General features: G+C 37.3%; 2 protein-coding genes across 6 annotated transcripts; both read right to left on the bottom strand.

The window, feature by feature from the left end:
- Positions 1-2,774: 2,774 nt before the first annotated feature.
- On the bottom strand, positions 2,775-12,828 carry LOC116264867 (uncharacterized). Of its 2 annotated transcripts, none has more exons than XM_050080652.1 (7): positions 12,470-12,828; positions 8,067-8,202; positions 7,393-7,533; positions 4,875-4,983; positions 4,711-4,772; positions 3,536-3,639; positions 2,775-3,216 (listed from the first exon to the last, which is right to left on the bottom strand). In XM_050080652.1, exons 2-7 carry the CDS (start codon positions 8,157-8,159, stop codon positions 3,108-3,110), a joined length of 618 nt encoding a protein of 205 aa, XP_049936609.1. In that variant the 5' UTR covers positions 8,160-8,202; positions 12,470-12,828; the 3' UTR covers positions 2,775-3,107. The 2 variants fall into 2 exon arrangements, with proteins under 2 accessions (XP_049936609.1, XP_031501165.1); XM_031645305.2 differs by having other exon boundaries at positions 8,067-8,208; positions 12,470-12,826.
- Positions 12,829-15,138: 2,310 nt separating this feature from the next.
- LOC116264234 (arogenate dehydratase/prephenate dehydratase 1, chloroplastic-like) lies at positions 15,139-20,967 on the bottom strand. 4 transcript variants are annotated; one of them, XM_031644341.2, is made up of 11 exons: positions 20,637-20,967; positions 17,960-18,055; positions 17,755-17,847; positions 17,470-17,670; positions 17,303-17,383; positions 17,068-17,163; positions 16,828-16,905; positions 16,658-16,747; positions 16,508-16,575; positions 16,243-16,324; positions 15,139-15,522 (listed from the first exon to the last, which is right to left on the bottom strand). In XM_031644341.2, the coding sequence occupies exons 2-11, from the start codon at positions 18,047-18,049 to the stop codon at positions 15,466-15,468; spliced, it is 936 nt and encodes a 311-aa protein (XP_031500201.1). In that variant the 5' UTR covers positions 18,050-18,055; positions 20,637-20,967; the 3' UTR covers positions 15,139-15,465. The 4 variants fall into 4 exon arrangements, 3 of the variants coding, with proteins under 3 accessions (XP_031500201.1, XP_031500198.1, XP_031500200.1); XM_031644338.2 differs by lacking the exon at positions 20,637-20,967 and adding an exon at positions 18,906-20,610 and having other exon boundaries at positions 17,960-18,027; XM_031644340.2 differs by lacking the exon at positions 20,637-20,967 and adding an exon at positions 18,906-19,046.
- Between the last annotated feature and the right edge of the window lie 268 nt (positions 20,968-21,235).

A 21,235-nucleotide genomic window follows, 5' to 3' on the forward strand; every position in this document is an offset into this window, starting at 1 on the left:
TGCCCACACAAGCCCACCTTTTCCTCCCAACTAGCTAAAGCACCACCATGTGAAGCACATCAGAGAGAGTCCCACAAGCCAGTACTCGAGCTCAGGCAAGTACTCGGCCCACAGCTCCTTCCACTTTCTGTCCATAATTGGTGTGGCGCCATTGATAAGGGTGGGCCACCTGCCTGCAATTCAGACGGTGGAGAAAGCTAATGGATCCAAGGGCGTACAGGTGCCTACGCATTTCAAGCCCCGGTGATTTTTATTTCCGGCGCCGTCAAAGTGAGAAGAGAAAAGAAAAAAAACCTGTTTAAAAGTAATGTCAGAAGGATGCGTGCATCGAGACAGCTGCATTAGAGTTGTCGATGTGACAAAAGAACCAACAGAATTTACTACACTGTAGCTTTTTTATCTTTAAAATGGTGTGTTTTGATTGATCAGCATAGCAGCCAAGATTTTTAATTCATGTTAAAAACTATGAGTTTAAAGTCTAATGAAAAGTGGTTTGATCCTAAATTTGTGGCTTTGAGATTCTAGGTTACACAGTGGATCTTAAATTCATAGTGAAACAAACACAACTTATGTGTATGAAGAACCACACCCGTGCGTGTATCACATTCGTATACAGACCAAGCCTGGTAGATCTACAGTCAGTTTAATTTTTTTGTGTAGGAGTGCCACTTAAACTTTGAATTATAAAGTAAAGACAGTGCCCCTTAACTAGAAACTTCTGACTTTATCACTAAACAGTCCAGAACAAATCCATTGAAAGACTGTAATTTTTGGTATATTAGCATATATATATATATATATATATATATATATATATATATATATATATATATATATATATATATATATATATATATATATATATATATATACACACAAATGGGTTCAGTGTTGTCACCCGTAACGTCGATGAAAAGCTTATAATCTAACTAGAGTAAAAATAACACCAGCCTGATTCAACGGGAGCCAGAATTTCTTTTTTTTTTTTTTTTTTCATAGAGCGTTAAGCATAGTCAACAGTGACCCGGGTCTTATGGAACTGTCTTATATAACTTGATCTGAATCCACCCAAGTTCAACCACTAATTAAAGCTTTCAAGTCTTATATAACTTGATCTGAATCCGCCCAAGTTCAACCGCTAATTAAAGCTTTCAAGAATGAGCTCTACTATAAGGCGTATATGAAACCCCCTCCTGTGTGCGCCCTTGGCCTAACCTTAACCTATATATCTTCCACTTCCTTTTAATTTATTCTTTGGCTATAGTGGACCTGATGTTGTATATGTCTAAAATGCCCATTCAGTAAGCCAGCCGAATACTGGTGAAATGGCAAACCAAAAAAAAAAAAAAAAAACTTAATTTGTTGAACAAAAAATAAGTAATTATATGAAAATTGATTAAGAAAGAAAAACTAGCATTTAAAATCCTTCGTACTTACTTCACAAAGCCCTTAATCTTGATGACCCATTCGTAGTCATGCTAAGAATAGACGTCAAGACACCAGATCAGACTTGGGATTATGTCGGAACCATTAAGGGCGTAGTTATTGATGGAGTTAGGCTTGTTCCTACTTTGTCAGCTGTTATTTAGTCTTGAAAAAAAGTATAAAAAGGTGTCTAACTTTTTGAGTAAATAACAAATGACTGTTAATTTTTTTAAGTTATTTATAAATAGATGCTTAGCTTGTGAAAGAAATTTTCAAAGAGCCATCTAAAAAATGAAACTATATTGTTAACATAACAAATGACTGTTAACATAACAAATGTTTTTTTGCCCTTAAAAAGTGTACTTTTCATCATTTTATATCAACAATTAATTTATTGATATGTTAAGAATTAATAATGGTTCATGGTACTTTCGGAGATTTTTAATTTTTAATCATCTAGCATTACCCAACACATCCACCCACACACACAAACTCTACCATATGATGGGACATTGCAAGATAGAATAAAAATTAAAAAGTTTACTGTTAAAAGCGTAGCAACTTTTTTTACCATTTTTTAACCATGCAGCAGATTTGAACTCTCTCTCTCTCTCTCTCTCTCTCTCTATATATATATATATATATATATATATATATATAAAGTAGGTTCATTTGAAAGCAGCGGTAGAAATTGGCTTCTAACACTTTTATCGGTTTGATAACAGATAATCTGTAAATGTTTCATCAATCTATTTTAAAAATTTATAAATTTTAAGTCAAATTCCTGAAACACTCACAAGCTGTTTTTACTACCAAACTTGTATTACCAAATGACCCCAAATAGATCATTAACTAACTTTAAAGCAGCAGTTAAAAGATAGTTTCTAGGGTCATGAATGCGAGTTGGAGGTTTTACAGATACGATGAATGCCGTGCGAAAGAGTAGGTGTAGGCACCTGGGAATTGGAATAGTCCACTTCTAAGCTTAAAAAAGAAAGAAAGAAGAGATTAGAAAGCGCAGAGATTACGAACAATGGGGCTTTCGGGCTCGAATGAGAACCAAGTGAGATGGAAGCTTCCATACTTTTAATCTTGAAGACCGCCGTTTCCGTCTGGAAGCAAATCCTCAAAAGCTTACGGTCAGCTAAAATTTCACTCAAATGTGTGGTTAAGGGGTTCGCAGAAACTCCCACTCAGGATAATCTTGCTCGTCGCGCCAACCATTGGCCCCAACACTATTTATTTTACCTTCACTTGAGCCTGAAGCGTCTCATCATAAACATCAATAGATATCAGTAATGCATAGTCACATGCACTAAGTACCTGTTACGGCTTCTGATTCACAGGCATGAAATAATGCATCATTTTCTGTTTCCATTGTACGCCTAGGAAGGGCGACATGGGAGCATTCGACAGTTCCATCGTTTCATAAATAACATGTATGAACACTTTCTTTGAAGCACAAGACAATGCCTTTTCAGGTATGATACAAAGACAAATGATCATTGAGACAAAAAATGAAACTATAAGCATAGTGGGGAGAAAAATTGAAATATTCATGCCAAAAAATTCTGTAATGTAGGTGCACTAACTTTTTATTTTATTTTCTTTCTCTGTGTTTTACATCATGCGCCCCATGCGTAGGATATGAAGCAGAAACCTGAGAGTAATGACTTAAGGTTTCATAGGCCAACGGGACCATTTACACCTGTGCGCTGTCTTAAAATTTCGGTACGTTTACTCCTCTCCATAGTCTCCACCAACCAATCTATCGCATCTTTGATCCCCATCCTGCAAAAAAGACTAAGCTGTTGTGAACTGAGCCGTCATTCAACAATCAACAGCATCCTATCCATAAGTCTATTAATGCTGCAAATAATATTTTGTACACAATCTTTTAGTAGATGCCAGAACCAGAGAAACAGATGAATAAATAGAAGATAGACCAAGGTTATACTGCATTATGCGCCCCCCCCCACACACACACACATACATATATATATATATATATATATATATATATAGAGAGAGAGAGAGAGAGAGAGAGAGAAGTGCAAAGTTTAAACCCTCTCGGACATTAAACAAAGAAAAAAAATCTATGGTAATTTACCCATCATAAGCAGAAACAGCTTCAAATAGGTAGGGTCTTTCATCCAACTCCTTTAAATCCAAATACCTTGCAAGTTCATCTGCTGATACAGCTCCATCAATGTCCTGCAATCCAGTTTAACAAAACAAATTACGATGAAAAACAACCAGGTGGCAAGTAAATTTTGAAGTCATTTAGCCTGTTTTTCTCTGTCAATACTTGTCAAGACATCCATGTAAATTTTGGAAGCATGTAAACTCTTTTTCTATTTTTTTTCTTTTTTTTTTTGGTCTCCGCCAAAGTCTTGTCAGGACTGCAAATGCTCGACAAATTAAATAGATGTGAATGCATAATCCATATACTGATCTATATTGCTTAATATTCCATCTGGATCTGGTAAGGATCTAACTAACCCAAAGAACGAGATTAAATAACCAATTAATGTTGGTAAGAATTACAGATAACTTATACGCTAAAGTGGGCAGAACAATATTAGCAGCTCTAAATCTAAAAATCAATTCAAACATGGTATTTTAAATTCATCAGTGACATTGCTTGGAAAGTACTTTCAACCAATCATAACCACTGCTGGCAATATCAGGACTCCCTCTTGGATTGGTTGATCACAATCCGGGTGAGCCAGGTTGGCATGGGTTTTTGGCTTGTATGTTAAAAACTTAAAAGTAAATGACAAATATATGATTTTCAATGTACAAGTTAAGAAAATAAATACACGTATATTGCTAGACGTAATAGTATACAGAAGTCTTTTACTGCATCATATATATATATATATATATATATATATATATATATATATCTTAAATGTATGGAAAACAATTCAATTATAAAATTAGTATTACTTGGTCAACTAGGCCAAGTCTGCTAAAAATAAGTTGACTCACCAAGTCAAAAATGTTAACAGGAACAAATTTGATCATAGCCAAGTGAACCTTGTAACTTAGATATACAAGAGTTCAGGAACCTAGTTTTAACTTTTTTGGTCTTAACCTGTTGCACCAGATCACGACTTTAGTGGTGGATTGCATCCAAGGATGTGAAGAAATGGATGTCAGGACACAATTTTCATTACCTTTTACGGTTCAACGATATTTACCAGATGAATGTGAAGGAGAATGAAACTTGCTGAAAGTTCCAATTTTTTAAAAGAACTAGACTTCTGTTCATGATAGTACCTGCTTGTTTGCGAGTATCAGCAGCGGGGCACCTTGTAAATCTTCATGTCTAAGTACTTTCTCTAATCAAGAAAGCTACAGATATCAGCTGGATAAAGTGCCATGATCCTAGTCAATTAACAAAAAAGAAAAGAAAAAATTGTCCAAATTTAAGCAGAACTGACCTAAAGCAGACTTTGAATCTTCAAATCGCTGTTGGCAAGCAGCATCTATCACATATATTATGGCATGTGCCTCCTCAAAATATTTTTCCCAAATTGTACGAAGTCCACTCTACAAGTAAATTGCAAATAAATAACTGATCACACATTACACACAAACAAGCATATCAATGATATGTACATGCAACTCTGTATGTAGGTTCGCAAAAAATTGGAATCAGATTGAAGAATAGATTCAAAAGCCAAGAAAATGAGAACACGCAGATGAGGCAAAACAAGCCATTGCAAATTATAAGATCCAATTAGTAGGTTGAACCAAAAAGAGCAGGTTGAACCAAAAAGGAGCCAGTGAAATCCTACAAGGTCAACTGTACCGTCAAAGATGGGGAGAACTAAGATCATAAAATTGGCAGGTCAGAGAATGATTAGCTGTAATAACTCAATACAAACATAACTTAGACATAACTGTATGTAGGTTCGCAAAAAATTGGAATCAGATTGAAGAATAGATTCAAAAGCCAAGAAAATGAGAACACGCAGATGAGGCAAAACAAGCCATTGCAAATTATAAGATCCAATTAGTAGGTTGAACCAAAAAGAGCAGGTTGAACCAAAAAGGAGCCAGTGAAATCCTACAAGGTCAACTGTACCGTCAAAGATGGGGAGAACTAAGATCATAAAATTGGCAGGTCAGAGAATGATTAGCTGTAATAACTCAATACAAACATAACTTAGACATAACTGGTTCCTGTTGATTATGCCACAGTTCTTCTGCGTAATATTTGATATTCAGCAGGGCCTCGCTGAACCTACACTCTATTTGGTTAGAAAAAAGATATACATCATTTCTTAGTTCTTCATTGGGTGAGAAAAAGCAAATTATGATGTATTAGGTCATAGAATGCCTACTGATAAGCAAACAGAACCAATCTCAAGCAAGCTCAAGTCTAGTTGCAAAGTCTAACAAGTCAACAAACTTGCTGTTTTACTTGTTCAAACTTGCCTTGATCTCCTAAATATCCGTCGAGATCAAGTATAGTCTTCCTTTCCTTTTGCAATCAGTGTGAGGGCAAAGCTGTAGGGATCCCAGCAGGAGCTAAACAAACTCAATCAGCAAATTGAGTGAAAGCAAATGCTAAAACAATGTCAAAGATCTACCTCTAGGGAAAATCTCAAGAAAAATAAAAACATCATGAAGACCATTAGCACATATCAAGATATTAAGTAAAAGAAAATTGCAAATCTAAAGAATGCTTCAAGCTACTAGAGACGAAGATAGTTTTAAAATAGGAAATATTTTGGAAATCCCTTGCACCGTGGGGGTTATATCAGATTTTATACGTACAAAGTTACACAATATATATACATACATAGACACATACATATATATATAAGGTTCTTGAAACACAGACTCCGAAACGTCCAAAATGAAACTATTGACATGCACTTCAGAGTGTTTTTTGGCAAATCGAACCATAAGCATGCTAAGTCACATGGCTACAAGTACGGAGATACGGGTATGGACATGATAACTTTAGAAAATATGGGTACGGGGGTATGGCAGGATATATATATATATACACAAAATAACACAAAAAAATCAAAATAAAAGCAACATTCAAATAAGCAAGTGACTTTAAATAAAACCATACATGTTAATGAACAATAACTAAAAATAAAATGAAAACTGAGTTGAGAAAAAGTAGATCACATAAAATTAAGCCGTTTGGATTGGTTTCGATCTAAAAAGTACCCAAGTGTATCCAAGTACCTACTTTGGGAACTGCAACACGGGTACGTAGACCTTATTGAAGTACCCATTGTGACTTAGTAAGCATGTGATCTACATATGAAAACCTAAGAATCAAAGAAAGTACACAAATTTTTAATGTATAAACTGGATTCTGTAAGTACATAAAATTTAGTAGTCCAAATTTGTTGGGCTTATAAAATCTGATTTACACATAAAGAACCACATACTATATGTTGATTAGTATGTTCTGGAAGAGATAGAATCCATCTGCATGGAAAAATTTGTAGAAAGCAGCACCAAAGTAAAGGTCAAAACTCCAGAAATGACACAGATGTAATGCATATCTGCACACAGCACTATAAATATATATGCACATACATCATGTTTTGCATATTTATCAGAAAAAGTATCTGCTGTCTAACAGGCACTTCCACAGATGTTCGTGGTAGTTTTCCTGTTCAAAACCAAACGGTATCCTCTTAACACATATTTTAAAAATCAAGATTTTTCACACCAAGCTCTGCTCAAGCTTAGCCAAGCAGAGTTTGAGCTTCCTTACACTCAGTGCAAATGAGTTCAAGCTAGTGGATTCGAGCTTGACTTCAGATCAAGCCAAGCTCCAGCTGGCTTGTTTTTGAGCAGCCTCGGCTCAGCTCAGACTCAGCTTGTGTCTACTCCTAATAAGACAGGAAAGCTTTAATTGAAAAATTGGAACAAAAAAGAAGAATAGAAAGGAAAATAGTTCAAGTTGCAGGTCATACTGTATACCTGACCTCCAAGATCCCAAAACACAAGTTTTGTGTTCTCCACTTCCATACGACCAATATTCAGTCCCACAGTTGGAACAATGCGGTCTGGTGGAAGGCCTTCCAAGTTTGAATATGTTGCCTTCAACTTTTCAAGCAGAGTCTGCGATTTTCATAGAGGAAATGCATTAACCTTATTGTTGCATGGAATCATATTAATGCCAATAAATGATATGAAGCAAACCACATCATACAAACACAATTCAGGTAAGAACAGGATGATCCGCAGTATAAAAGCAACATTTTGCAAAACTGTTACATAAAGTAATTGTCACATGCACCGAGTTGCAAAAATCAATGTAGACAAATTTATTTAGGCTTTGTTACCAAAAGTCAAATAAAATTTAAATTTCAGTGCGCGTGGTATTTTCATTTGAAAAAATATCAACTAGTTATCGAGTCCAGTGTGCCAGAAACAATATAAAGAACAACCTTTAGTTTGTGTCCCCAATGGTGATATTCATGCAGTGTAGTGACTATAAGTATCAATCAAGCAAAACCATCTGAAAAGAAAGGTCATGATCTATAAATTTTGACAAAAGCCAAGATAAAGCAAACTGCTCATCAGAGAGCTACTAGTCTAATTAATTAGCCAAATATCATTTATAAAGCATGTGAGAAGCAAAAGTGGATTACCGTCTTCCCAGCTTTGTCAATCCCAAGAATGAGGACATGAAACTCAGTCTTGCTGAAGAGAAACTTCCATAGTCCATATAACAATGAAAACATCTCTTTAGATACTTCACTATCTTCTGTTTTGAGATACCCCCACCTTGAGCTTTCAATAATTCAGAAGAAAACATGAGAAAGATCCACAAGCATCAGTTAAGCTCTACAGTCTACTCCTCCCATCAACATCAGCACAACAAGGCCATGAAAGCTAAACATATAAAAGCAAAACACAGTAAAGGAAAGAAGCCCAACACACAAAAGAAACTCAGACACAGATACAAAAATGAAGCATCAGTTCTTACATCAAGACACCTAGGATCACAAACATCCAGGTAAATGAGTTCCCTTCGAGCTTTGTGGATTATGACAAGGGAATCCTTCTATCATCATTTTCAGTTTTGCAAGAAACAATGAAGGTTAAGGGAGATCGTTTCCAGGTTGGGAAAATTTTGGACTCAAACTACTCATGGCATGTGCTCCACATAAAATTAATGACAGAAGAAAGCTTGCCTACGCAATTATTTGAAAAAGCAGGCCATGAATGTATCCTTCTGCTCTTTTCCATTTTTGAGTAAACACATGCAATCTGGGCTAATAAATATAACTAAAAAAAAAAGAAAAGAAAAAGTAAACCGATCTCTCTCTCTCTCTTCCATCAACCAATAATGCAAAATTTCCAACTTTCATCAGGAAAAGGATTCCCTATTTTCTCCAAAAATTGTTACCGCTTGATTCAATAGGTGAATGCTTCCCAATAATTGTCATCAAGCAAAAACGGGGCACAAAAATAATAAGAATCAAAAGTATGAAGGGGGTGTTTGGTGAGGCAAGAATTGTGGAATTCTAGAATTAAAATTTTCATTTTTGATGAAATGGAAATTACGTTATCAAACAAAGAATTTTGGTTCTGGAATTATAGACTCATTCTTGAATCAGAATTCCAAAATTGTGATTCTACCCTAGGGGTGGAATTATAATTCCATAATGTCAGAACTTTTTCATCTCCCTTTAGGGTACATGTTATGATAGTTTTAAATTTTTAGTTCATCAATTCTAAAACTTTAATTGCTGTTTTAACAAACACATAATTTTCAATTCTGAATCAAAATTTCAGACCATCAAACACAAAGGGAAACTAGAACTGGAAGTTTCATTCCAATTCCAGTTTGAGGTGGAATTTTATTTCTATAATTTTAATTCCAGAATCAAATTTCAAGGCCCGTCAAATGCCCCTTAATGGACATAAACTCAAGTGAGAAAGTAAATTCATTTGTAACGAGAATAACAAACATTTGCTCTTAAGTATGAAGGGAGGAATTATGAATTTCTCAATTGCAAATAGAAAAAGAGGGATCAACCAAGCAGAAAAAAAAAAACCATTTCTTCCTTTATCTACTCCATCAAAGAAAATGGCAAATGCTCATAAACTAAATTTGGAAAAGAAACAAAAATTTTGCCTACTTTAGTGGGAATTCTAGGGGAATCTTTGCTCTACTCTTTCGAAAATTAGAGAAAGCCACTTCCCCAATTTTTCTTTTTGCACTCAAGGGTTTCTATTCTAGTGCCAACAAGTTGGAAAATGTGATTGTCAACCCGAATCCAACTTATGTCCCTACGGTTCACCTATCAAATTTAACCAAACTTTGGGTTATTCAATTCGAATTGACTGATGCACTCCAATTTTAACAACACCAAAGATTGTTAATCGCATGAAGCATGTCCTCAACCGGATTGCCTATTGGGTGGCAATGCACTTCGCTCCCAGGCAGATGTATTAAGGACCATATCACCATAACAAATGAGATTGTAAGTTGAGACCATAACAGTCAATGCAGCACTATCTACCTCAAGCTTAAGCTTAGCAAGACATATGAGAGGCACAACTAGGATTTCCTAAAAAAAATGGACGACTCCACCTTGGTTTCTATAGGACTTGGGTTCAAAGATAATGTGTCGTATGCATTGCTCCTGTCTTAGCTTGAATGGCATCATTGGAGACCATTTTGCTTGTTCTTGGGGGTTACACAGTGTTACCACTTATCCTCGTTCCTCTTGAACACAACAATGGAAATTACTAACATGCACATTCAAGCAATAGTTCACCACAATCAAATTAACTTCCCAAAAGCTGGGTGCAGGATCAATATTCCTGTAGGCACTCAAGAACGTGCTGATATGATCAGCTTTTTTGGCCTCGTATTGATGTTGACGAGTGATTGATGCTTGTGAATCTTTCTCATGTTAGCTTCTGAACTATCGAGGCACTCAGAGAGATATTTTCATTGTTTTTATGGACTAAGAAGGTATCTCTTCAAAAAGAGTGAGGGTCATGTGCTTCTTCTTGGTATTGGCAAAGGTAGGAAGAGTCAAGACAGCAGTGCACCACTGCACCTTTACTTCTTACATGGTTTATAGATGATATTTGGCTAATTAATTAGACTAATACTTCCCAGCAATTTACCTTATTTTGGCCTGTGATAGAATTTTTATATCATGACCATTCTTTTGAGATGGTTTCTGAAGAGTCAAGACAGCATCGGGCAGTGTGTTTGATCATGTCTGCCCGATGCATTTCTCAAGCTGGCCGAAGGATTTAAGCTCCTATATATATATATATATATATATATATATATATATATATATCAAAATCTGAAAAAACTTCATGCATTTTCATTAAAAAGAAAAAGGGTTTAGTGTGTTTGCATTTTGGATCAAGTGCAACCCAGACTCGATCCAAAACATCCCATAATGTGTCTCGTACTCGTGTTGCTACGTCGCATGCCAAAATAAGTATAGGGACCAATCTGCTATGCCCATGTTACTTAGATGTTCAATGTTCTTACCTATAATTGTATATGTACAATGTTGTTAGCTCATATCATTTGCTTGCTCTAAATGTTGTCCATGCAATAATAGCAGAAAATTTTCGTCTATGAAATCTGCAGACTCTGCTCAAGAACATGAGGCAACAGTTCAAACTTGAAAGGCATCCCACCACACTGCATTGTTCCAGCTGTTGCATTGAATATTTGGTTGTATGAAATGGAGAACACAGAACTTGTGTTTTGGGATCTTGAAGTCAGGTATACAGCAACTTGCAGCTTGAGCCATTTTCCTTTCTATTCTTCTTTTTGCTCCAATTCTCAATTATAGTTAGTTTCCCTGTCTGAATGTTAGGAGGGGTCACAAGTTGAGTCGGAGCTAAGCTGAGACTGCATGATGAGCCAGCTCGAGCTTGGCTTGGACTGAAGTCAAGCTTGAGTCCGCCAGATTGAGTGCAGTTCCTTGAGTTGAAGGAAACACAAACTCGTTTTAGCGAAGCTCAAACAGAGGTTGGTGTAAAAAAAAATTATTTTTACAATATGCATTGACTAAGGCTTCAGCTTGATCTTGTGTAATAAAAAAAAGGCACACGTGGATGGTTTGGCTGATTCAGAAGCCATATTAAGCAAGGTGTTTTATCCATCAGTTTTCCTATGAGAAGATCAACTTTTGATTACTGTTTGATGCATTCAATTCATAAGTTCAGTAGGATCATTTATTGGAGAATAACTTCTCTTCTGCCCAAAATTCCCTTTATATTCACTTATCGTATTAAAATGAATGGACGTGGTTACCGAAACAAATGATGCACTTAAGACCAATCTATGCGCAGTTAAGTTATTTAAGGATAAATCATATATAGTATAAGCCTTATTCTAAGTGATGCAAGGACATATATTTAGGGTAACACTTATTCTCACATATCACATATTGTTCCCCTATTTGACTGGTCCTGCAGATCTTAACAGAATGAAACTGCCATAAAGGAAAAGGAATATAAAAGGCCACAGCTCATGAATATAGAGAAGCCAACATATCAAGCTGTCATGCTTGTAAATTTAGCTTAAATAAGAGGAATGCCAAACCATTATTATCTGGCAATGGTATGTTGACTTCCCAAAGAATTTGTATCAAGTCAAATCTTGTTCAGCCGACTGTAATATTTTAGATTCTAAGAGTTCCACCAAATCTAGATCAACACCACGCATGCCAGATCCCACAGCAGGAAAGGAAAAACAGCCAATGGATAACTATTGTCATCCTCGTCTTCAAAAGACTCAGGAGTAGAAATCAAACCACCAACCAACGCTTGATCAAAGGGCACCTTGACAGTAAGTTGAATTTAAAAACAGCATAAACCAAATTGAGTCATCAGATCCCCTAAACCACTAAAATGAGAAACGGAAAATTTTGATTTCCAATAAATACAAGGAAATGGAAAGAGAAAAACCATTCAGAAGCTCTTATCCCAGTCATTAAAACCCGCAGAAGAAAAGCAATTTCTACAAGCAGAGAGAGAGGAGAGGAAGCGGAGAGAGAGATACCTGTGAGGGCGACGCCACGGCGCGGTCTGGGTCGATGAAGATGGAAGGAGGACCAGCTATGGCGACGGGAGGGGGAGGCTACGGCGAGGAAAGGAGAAGCCGCTAAGGAGAGGCAAGGAGGCCAGGAGGATCGAGCGGGAGGGAGGGGAGGGGCGGAGGATCTGACGGGGAGGAGCGAAGGAAAGGAGAGGGGCGGAGGATCGAGGAAGAGGCGGACAATAGGGGAAGGGAAAGATCGAAGGAACGGAGAAGATGGAGGGAGAGGGGCAGAGGACGAGGGGAAGATGGAGAGGGAGAGGGAGCGAAGTGGAGGGAAAGCGAGAGAGAGAGAGACAGAATCCCTCGGATGTGGGCCATCAACCTTATGTCAAGAAGGGGAAAAGCGCATGTTCGGCCCGACCACGTAAGCTCTGGCAAGGCGGAGAGCAAGAGAGAGAAAAGAAGCCGAGGTTACTCTCGACTTTGGTATTGAGGATGATTATGGTTGCAAACCACAACTGCACCTTTTCCCCTTTATGCTCTCCCAACTTCCTCTTATTCACCAAAATGATAGGAAAACATCATTTCACCATCATCAAGAATATTGACCTTATTAGAGATTAGAAATGGCTCTGATAGACCGTTTGATTTAGAGATCATATGGGCTATTGTTTTCAAGGAGATAAAATGGAGGATATTAAGTTGCAAATGTAAAAGCCAAACTTTTTTTTAAAGAGTCCAAAATACTCCTTCAAAAAATGTGAGAGATAAGGTAGGGGAACTAACGAGTTTTCTTAAACGTGTAACGCCTATATCTTTTCGAGGATATTTCAAACTCTTGAAAAAACAACTTAACTTTTGTATTTATAATTTAATTTTCACTATTTGAATTCCTTAAGAATCAATGATATATAGATGATTTTCATCAAGTCTAGTATATGAGGGTTTGGTAGTTGTCTATTTCCCCACATGCATACATATATATGAGATGATTTAATGCTGCAGGATGTTGGATGTTGTCCAATAGTTAAAATTAAAAAAATTATCTTAAAAAAAGTCACTACATTGGCATTAGTGATGGTTTGTTATACAGCCCTAGATTTTAGTGACTTTAACGATGATTTATGAACTTTTTTTACAACGAATTTTTGAATTTTAATCATCCAACAATTACCAGTAGTACTGACCATATATATAAGGTGGTTGATTTCATAAGATTGCCATAAATGTGTTTGACATATGTAAATGAACTCGAAATGTGCTTCAGATCTCCTTCTTTAGCGGCAGCACTATGAAGAGCTTCAACCTAGTAATGTCTTACCCATACATGGGGTCATTGTTCTGCATTAACTCTAGTAATCTCCATCAAACGAGACATCATAAGTGTGACGTTGAGCATGTGTCAAAGGAAGACAAAGGTGTTTGAGCTCAATGGTTTTTGACCCTCTAAAGAAAAGCTGTGAACCTGCAACTTAAGTTAAGCAACCAAATTACAAACAAAGTAAACATCATCTTCCTTGAGTTTGCTTTGGCTGTGAAACATTGAATGAGCAAGATAGACTAACAATGTCACACCACAAAGTTGGAGTATTAAAGGTCGACACTCCAAGTTTCTTTAACAACTATTTTCACCAAATTATCCGACTCATAGCATTTGAAAATCCAACAAATTTTTGTGAAGGATCAAGCTTGTGCTTCATAAGAAGGCTCCAAGGGTGACGTAATTCAAGAGAGGGAATTCTTCAATGGAAACTTCATGGAATTTGCCAAACCCTCAAATTTTATAGATGCCATAACTTAAGATTTTGGAAACAAACCCAAATAGATATTCTAATGGATTCGTTAGGTTGAAGCATGTTATTGGGAAACGTAGACAGTGATTTAAAATTTTTGGTTTACACTTCAAAGAGATTAACTTGAAATGAAGTTATTCAAGAATAATAGGAGCAAACAATTGATCCAATGAAATAAAGGATAGCGGAAAAGCCATGGCGTGAAAAAAGAGAATACGTATCGTTCCTGTGAAGGCATTTTACTTTGAATTCAGGATGAGACTCAAAATCCAAGATCTCATTAGTCCTATAAAATGATGAGGAATCAATGAGAGATCTTGCAGGTCAATCAAAACAAATAAAATTCACACGATTTCTGTATGTCTACGACAATGAAAACCTAAGGTTGCGTTTGACTACCACTGACCCTTAGGTCCATGGTTTTGAGCTCTGACCCCATCGAATCTCAAATTCATGCTTTTTACAATGTAGCGTGGATTGAAATCCACGCTGGGAGGTTGATACTGAAATCCACAATTTGTTAAAAATTGTGGATTTCAACTACCTTTGATTTCAGATGCCCTCATATTTGAGATTCATGGGAAATCAAACACAACCTAACAGAAAAAAGGCATCGTCATAATCCATCGATCATCAGACTGATACCCACCTCATGCAACATGTGCTGCCTATAATATAATGCAGGCCTCAAGACTGGTTTATGGATCATAAAAGGGCATTGGGCAACAGGAACAATAACAGTGTTAGTGGATTTGACCCAAAGATTGAGACAAATTTATGAAATGTTCCATGAATCTGTTCTAATCTTTTGGACAAATTTATGAAATGTTGTATTACTGTTCCTCCTGCAAAACACCTCCTAATGAACACCAGTGTGAAAGTGGAAATGGTACAACATAGGACAAGGATGAATACTTGTAATTGCAGCTTTCCACAAGCTAGAAATAACTTGCAGTCTGTAAGGAACATCAACACCGTTTGCCTCAACAGATCAGTAGCAGACAAGCCATTACAACTAACCAGTTAAACGTGAGAATGGTGTTGGCTTCTGTAACGGGAACAGACAAATACATCAATGGCATAGCATTATAACTTCAACGTGCTTCTGAAGAGAACAGGCACATCCAGCCGCTCTGAGCACCAAGAACCAACATACAAGGAAACTTGCGCCCTGAGAACTTGATGAAACATCGAAATGATAAATTTGTGTCCCAGAAGTAGAATCTACACATGCATATCCATGGGATATGATCCAAGAACTTTAAGAAATGTGGCAAATTCCTGCACAGTGGTCTTCAAGTAAGTGCTAACGTAACAGGCAAGAAAAGCATACTACATGAACCAAAATCCAAGAAATAGGCAAAAGCAAAATAGATGCTAACAGTTGTAGGGGTCAACAAGTGGAAGAACATAATTTCACCAACTAGAACGAACAAGTAGATATACGTGGGACAAGAACTTGTTCAATGTTCAGAAAGTGACAATCGACAACTTGACATAATATTTTAGCTGTTTACCACAACTCCAATGCTCTTCCAAGTGACATTCGGGGATGAAATTAGGGTGCAGATTGAGCCAAGTACCTAAAAACTTGTGTCTCCAAGACAAATGAGACAACCTGGAGATTGAGTTAGATCTAGATTGGCATAATTATGAACAGCTTAATGAGCTTGTAAGCTAGTGAGGCTCAACTGTTCTCAATTAAGTCAACAAAGCCTCATCTTGACCACACCATGCACCATCAGTAACTCTATTGTGCATGGTTTAAGTCAATCAGGCCTCATATTGAACACATCATGCACCATCGGTAGATTCAACATGATCAGTTAAATCAACCAAGCTTGAAAAAAGACAGGTTTTGTCTTGTTTATTAATTTTTTGAATCAAGGCATATGAGTGGCATGCTGGCTACCTGAAATAAGTGCATGTCATACAGGAGAACACAAAATATGGAATCAAAATGATCTTTGGAATTGAGATTTCGCAGGGAATACTAATTACCTGCAGATGCCCTAAGGCATTTTGTGCACGTGGTTCTGCCATAGATGCTTCAAAATCAATGTAGAAAAGATAGTCAAAATACCTACATCCATAAAGGGTACTTGGTCAGCTTGTATTAGAATTAAACCTGTGGGAGCTATTTTCTTAACACACTTAGTGGCAACAGTATTCTTAAAATACAAAGACAAGCTAAAGCAACGCTGTTAGCTCGAATATTTTCAGACCTCAACCAGTAATCAGTGCAAAATCAAAATGATGTTCTTACTTGGCACATCCATTATTGCAGTCATCAACAACTCTCAAGGGACGTTTTCTTTGAGGCCTGCTCTCTATCTAGGTAAGCATAGAACATATTGATTCAGGTTCTGCTTGACCATAATATGCAAAACAAAAATATATAAATATAGGACAATACCTTAGCCAAATTAATTCCCCGTAAGGCAAATACAGCTAAGGCTTTAAAAAGCATTCCAGGGCCTTCCTCCAAAGTAAAGACAATACTTGTCTACCATGAAAAAGCAAAAACATTTTCATCATTATGAAATATAAAGAATGCTCGATGGATAAAAAGACCAGATCATTTACCTTAAATGGTTTATCTGTTCCAGGAATTATAGGTTCCCGAGCAAGTACCAGAAAGCGAGTAACGTTATCCAAATCATCCTGCAAAGGAAGCGAAAAACTTTAGAGGCATTGACAACATATCCACATTTGCGCATAAATTCCAATTGGATTCACAATTCAATTAAAAAAGATGTTAACATCACATGTATAGCAGCATTATGCAAAATAGTCAGAAGAGCAAGAGAATAGTCAGTATCCTGCCTGTATCTTTTCAGCAAGAATATCAAGTCCATATATTTCTCCAGCTCGAGCACTAGCAACTGCTCCTGTGTCTCTAAGTCCTTTAGCAGCTATTATCTGACTCATAAAACTTTGAAATTATAACAGAATTAAAAGCATCAATAACAAAAGAGTAGAAACTCAATCATAAGCATCAATAACAAAAGAGCAGGAGGTAGATGTTTTACAAACGAGAACATTTTTATATACTATCAACCTGGGCGGCCACAGCAGTATCGTCTGTACTCTCACGAATGACCCCCAACTTGCTTAGTGTGAATTCACATTGATCAAGAGCCTGAAATGAAGCAGTTTCAATCAAGAAACATCTATCCAAAAGAACATAAAGATCCCAGTCAATAACAGGTTAGCAAGAATCAGAACCTGGGGGTGACTGAGAATGCGCTTTATCTCTTCTTTTCTGACACCTGGTAGCCCTAAAAGACAGTGATTCACATCCAATTGCACCTCACCAACAATATGCAGCCTATGGCGGAGCAGCAAGTCATAATTGCGGTGAATGCTTCCACCTAAAGAATTTTCAATGGGCAGAACAGCTTTATCCGCAAGCCACAGTTCAACAGCCTGCAGCTCGGAAGTGACAAGTGTAGGAGTCAACACCTTCGAGCAAGCAAATATAAGGGAAAAAAACAAGAAAACAAATGAAACCTTAAATGCTGCTTCAAATTGTTTACAGGGAACAGCTTGGCACTGAGGATATGCTTTAAGGGCAGCTGCCTCACTGTATGCACCAGGTACACCCTAGAAAATTGTTTCGTTGAACCCAAATCAGAAAGAAGACAAACATAGAGCAGCCAAAGGACTCCAAAAAAACAACCAAACCAGAATGTGGCACATATAGAATGTTGCTAACCTGATACGCCACACGAACTTGAACACCGTGATTAGGAGAGGCAATGAGATCCGTAACAGATAATGGTTCTAGAATAACCATAAAGTTCATCAATCACTGGCACAAGCCGACACAATCAAAACACTAGAACTGGCAGGGATAATAATGAATGTAAAAGTTTCCTTGACCAATTGCAACTACTTAAGCAGAACAATGGAGATCAATTCCGAAGTACAACAACATGTTCAGAAAATTTGGCTAATCACCTACACTAGCACATTTGAACTTGAAAAAAATGAACTGAAAGCACATCTGCCCCAAATCTGAACCCACATCATCTTTTCGTGTATAGAGATTTCAGAACGTTTTAATACTTGGTTTCTTGTAACCAAGCAGATGGATAGTCATTTGGAGTTCAAATCAAATATTATTTTGTTAGCGTATTGGCAACATTACAGGTTCAACTGTCAGCACCAAACGAGAGGAAAAAGACGAGGGAAGAACTTCAGAAAAGGGTCCTCGCAGTTAATCCAAGTTAACATGATTTATGAGGTTATACAGAATCATGCTTCCATAAGGTTTAGTTTTCAAAAGAAACTCACTTACAGCAAATCAGTTTTTCAAAATTCACCTTAAGAACAACGTAAAACTGTAGGCCTAAAACTAAAATTTTCACGAATTGCAGGGAACCTTACAAAGTTGCAGCAAGCACCACCTAGAATGAAACGCCTTACTTCACAGGCGTGCCAAGAAAAATCCCATTAACACGTGCTCTCATGAAATGCTCAATGTGATGAACTTTAAGCCCTATTTAAATTTTTTATGTGTTGTTAAACCAGGCACCATATACGGTGAAATGCGCGAAATGCATGAGAAGTAAATCAAGGAAACCATTTTTGGCATCTATAAATTCATGAACTCCAGCTAATACACAAACTTCAATGAACATAAAATCGAGAAAACACACTCGGCAAAGGGGCCAACTCCTTCCTCGATTTTCCATCCAATCTCCCATCTGCCGATCGCAGCTCCGCCGAGGAGGATGCCTCATCATCGCTCACCAGCGACCCACGGCCAGCATAGATGCACCAACCATTATACGGACAAGCGAAGCCTCCCCACTTCTTGTTACTGGGTTTCAGGCTATACCAACAATGTTTAGGCCCCAAATCCCCTCTACCAAAGAGACCACAATGCTGAAACCCAAGCATGTTAGGCGCTTTCAGAGCCATCTCTCATGCATCACACCAGTTGCTCTATTGCCACAGGAAATCTATGGAGCAGTGCGATGGCAATTGATAACACAACTTTGCTAATGGGATTAATGTAACTCTAACTTGGTAGGCAGAAGAAGTCGGTGCTTTTTTCATTTTTGCCTTCGGAGCAATCTGGACAAAACTGTCCGGTGTATATGCGCAGTGAAGTAGGTGAGAGAAGCCAAAACTGTTTCCGACAAAACTTTTACTGTGACTTTCATCACCCCCTGGTGCTAAATCTTTCAAAATCTGGCGATCGAAACTGTAATGGGGACGCCTTCCTTTCACCCTCTTACTTCTGGCTTACCAATTGAAATCAGGTCGGCAGATGAGCGCCTGTTTCCTTCCCTAGTAAACGGACAACCTAAATAGAAGGTTCTCAAGACCAGCGGGCTATCCGGTCCTCACTTGTATGCCTCACTTGTGGCATAGCAAGAGCTTTTGGACGGATGGATTTTGATTTTAATAGAGGGGACGGAAGGGGAAGTAAAAGAGAAAAAAAAAGGGGAATGGAAAAAAAAAAGGAAATCAAAGAAAAAAAAGGATGAAAAATTGTTGGGGAGGAAAAAAAAAAGGAAATGAAAGAAAATATAATAAATCATGTTTTGTTTGTTTAGTTGTACAAAGGAAATGCAAAAAAGGTGATTTAACTCAATTGTCAAAAATACCTTTAATATCCCTTCACAAGATACCGTTACAGTAGTTCTCTCTCTCCCTCTCTCTAACAATTAAACTAACAAAAAATGCGAATTGAAAAGCCAACTAAAAATGAAAGCTAGCTGGAAAGGTGGTAAAGGTTTATTTTTCAACTTAATATAAACACGTCCTTCAATCATACTTCTCACCAACTCACAATATTTTTTGCCAAGTTCAGCATCTAATCTTAGTTCACCTATATCAAAAGCAAAAAGCTAAATTTAAAAGTGACTAACTGTTGCCATCTTATCTACTTGTTCTATATTCCCATCTTGTCTTGGCCATATAGAGTTATATGTTGAAATTCATAAACGGTCTTTGATCTTGCATCACCTAATGCAGATTGACCACGATACTGCGTAGTCAAATTAACGTGCCCTGTTTTTTTTTTTTCTTCCACAGTGAGGCTTTTCTCTCTTTGATAATATGGTTGAAAGGAAGTTCCGCTTCTTGCTCCATAGTCGATGCTTTCCAATATTTGGTTACCTTATCAGTTTATTTGTTCTCCTCTAAAGCTTAACTAGAAAAGGTTTTAAGCGATTCACCCAACAAGCAACACCAAGACAGTCCACGGTTTTAGAAACCCTATGTGGAAACATGGCCCTGTCTGCTGAGAGAGACATGAAAAAGAAAGGGTAATCCAAGAAAAGAAAGGAATGAAAGAACGAAGAAAGATGGAATGAAAGAACAAAAAAAAAACCCAAAATTAATCTAAGAGCTAGCGGAAGTTCTGTTAACATGATTACAGCAACGAAATTCCTTCCTGTTCGCCTGAAAAAAGCTATAATAAAGTAGACGACCATCTCCGATTGGGGCGACTCTTTATCAGGAGATCTCTGCTTTGGTGATGGAGGCCCAAATGAAGCCCATGCTTCTAACAAAGCTATCATAAAGCAGACGACCATCTCTGATTTGGGCGATTCTTTATCGGGAGATCCCCTGCTTTGGTGATGGAGGCCCAAATGAAGAAGACGACGATCGGGCCAACAAGAGATTTGGTCGATTTGGAGAAAGGGGAAGAGTTAGCGCATGCGATGAGGCAAGAAGAGTCGTGCACAAGCCGATGTGAGGGCGGATACGTCATTTTGGAATGCACCCTTCACTTCCCTTTCAAATCTCTGGAGGGACTCCGTGTGTACACAATTTTTCTTTCTTTTTCTTTGTTTCTTTTCTTTCCTCTCTAGCCAAACAACTTTTTTTTTCCACCACATTTCCTTCCTCACTTCCACTCCATTCAAGCAACTTCACCAATTAACTTTCTTTTCATTTCCTTTCCTTCGCTTTCCCCTCTACCAAACAGGCTCTTAGGTTGCGTTTGATCGCAGACTGCATTAAAAAGTATGCT

This window comes from Nymphaea colorata, chromosome 11 (genome assembly GCF_008831285.2).
Source record: "Nymphaea colorata isolate Beijing-Zhang1983 chromosome 11, ASM883128v2, whole genome shotgun sequence".
In the NCBI taxonomy this organism is placed as follows: Eukaryota; Viridiplantae; Streptophyta; class Magnoliopsida; order Nymphaeales; family Nymphaeaceae; genus Nymphaea; species Nymphaea colorata.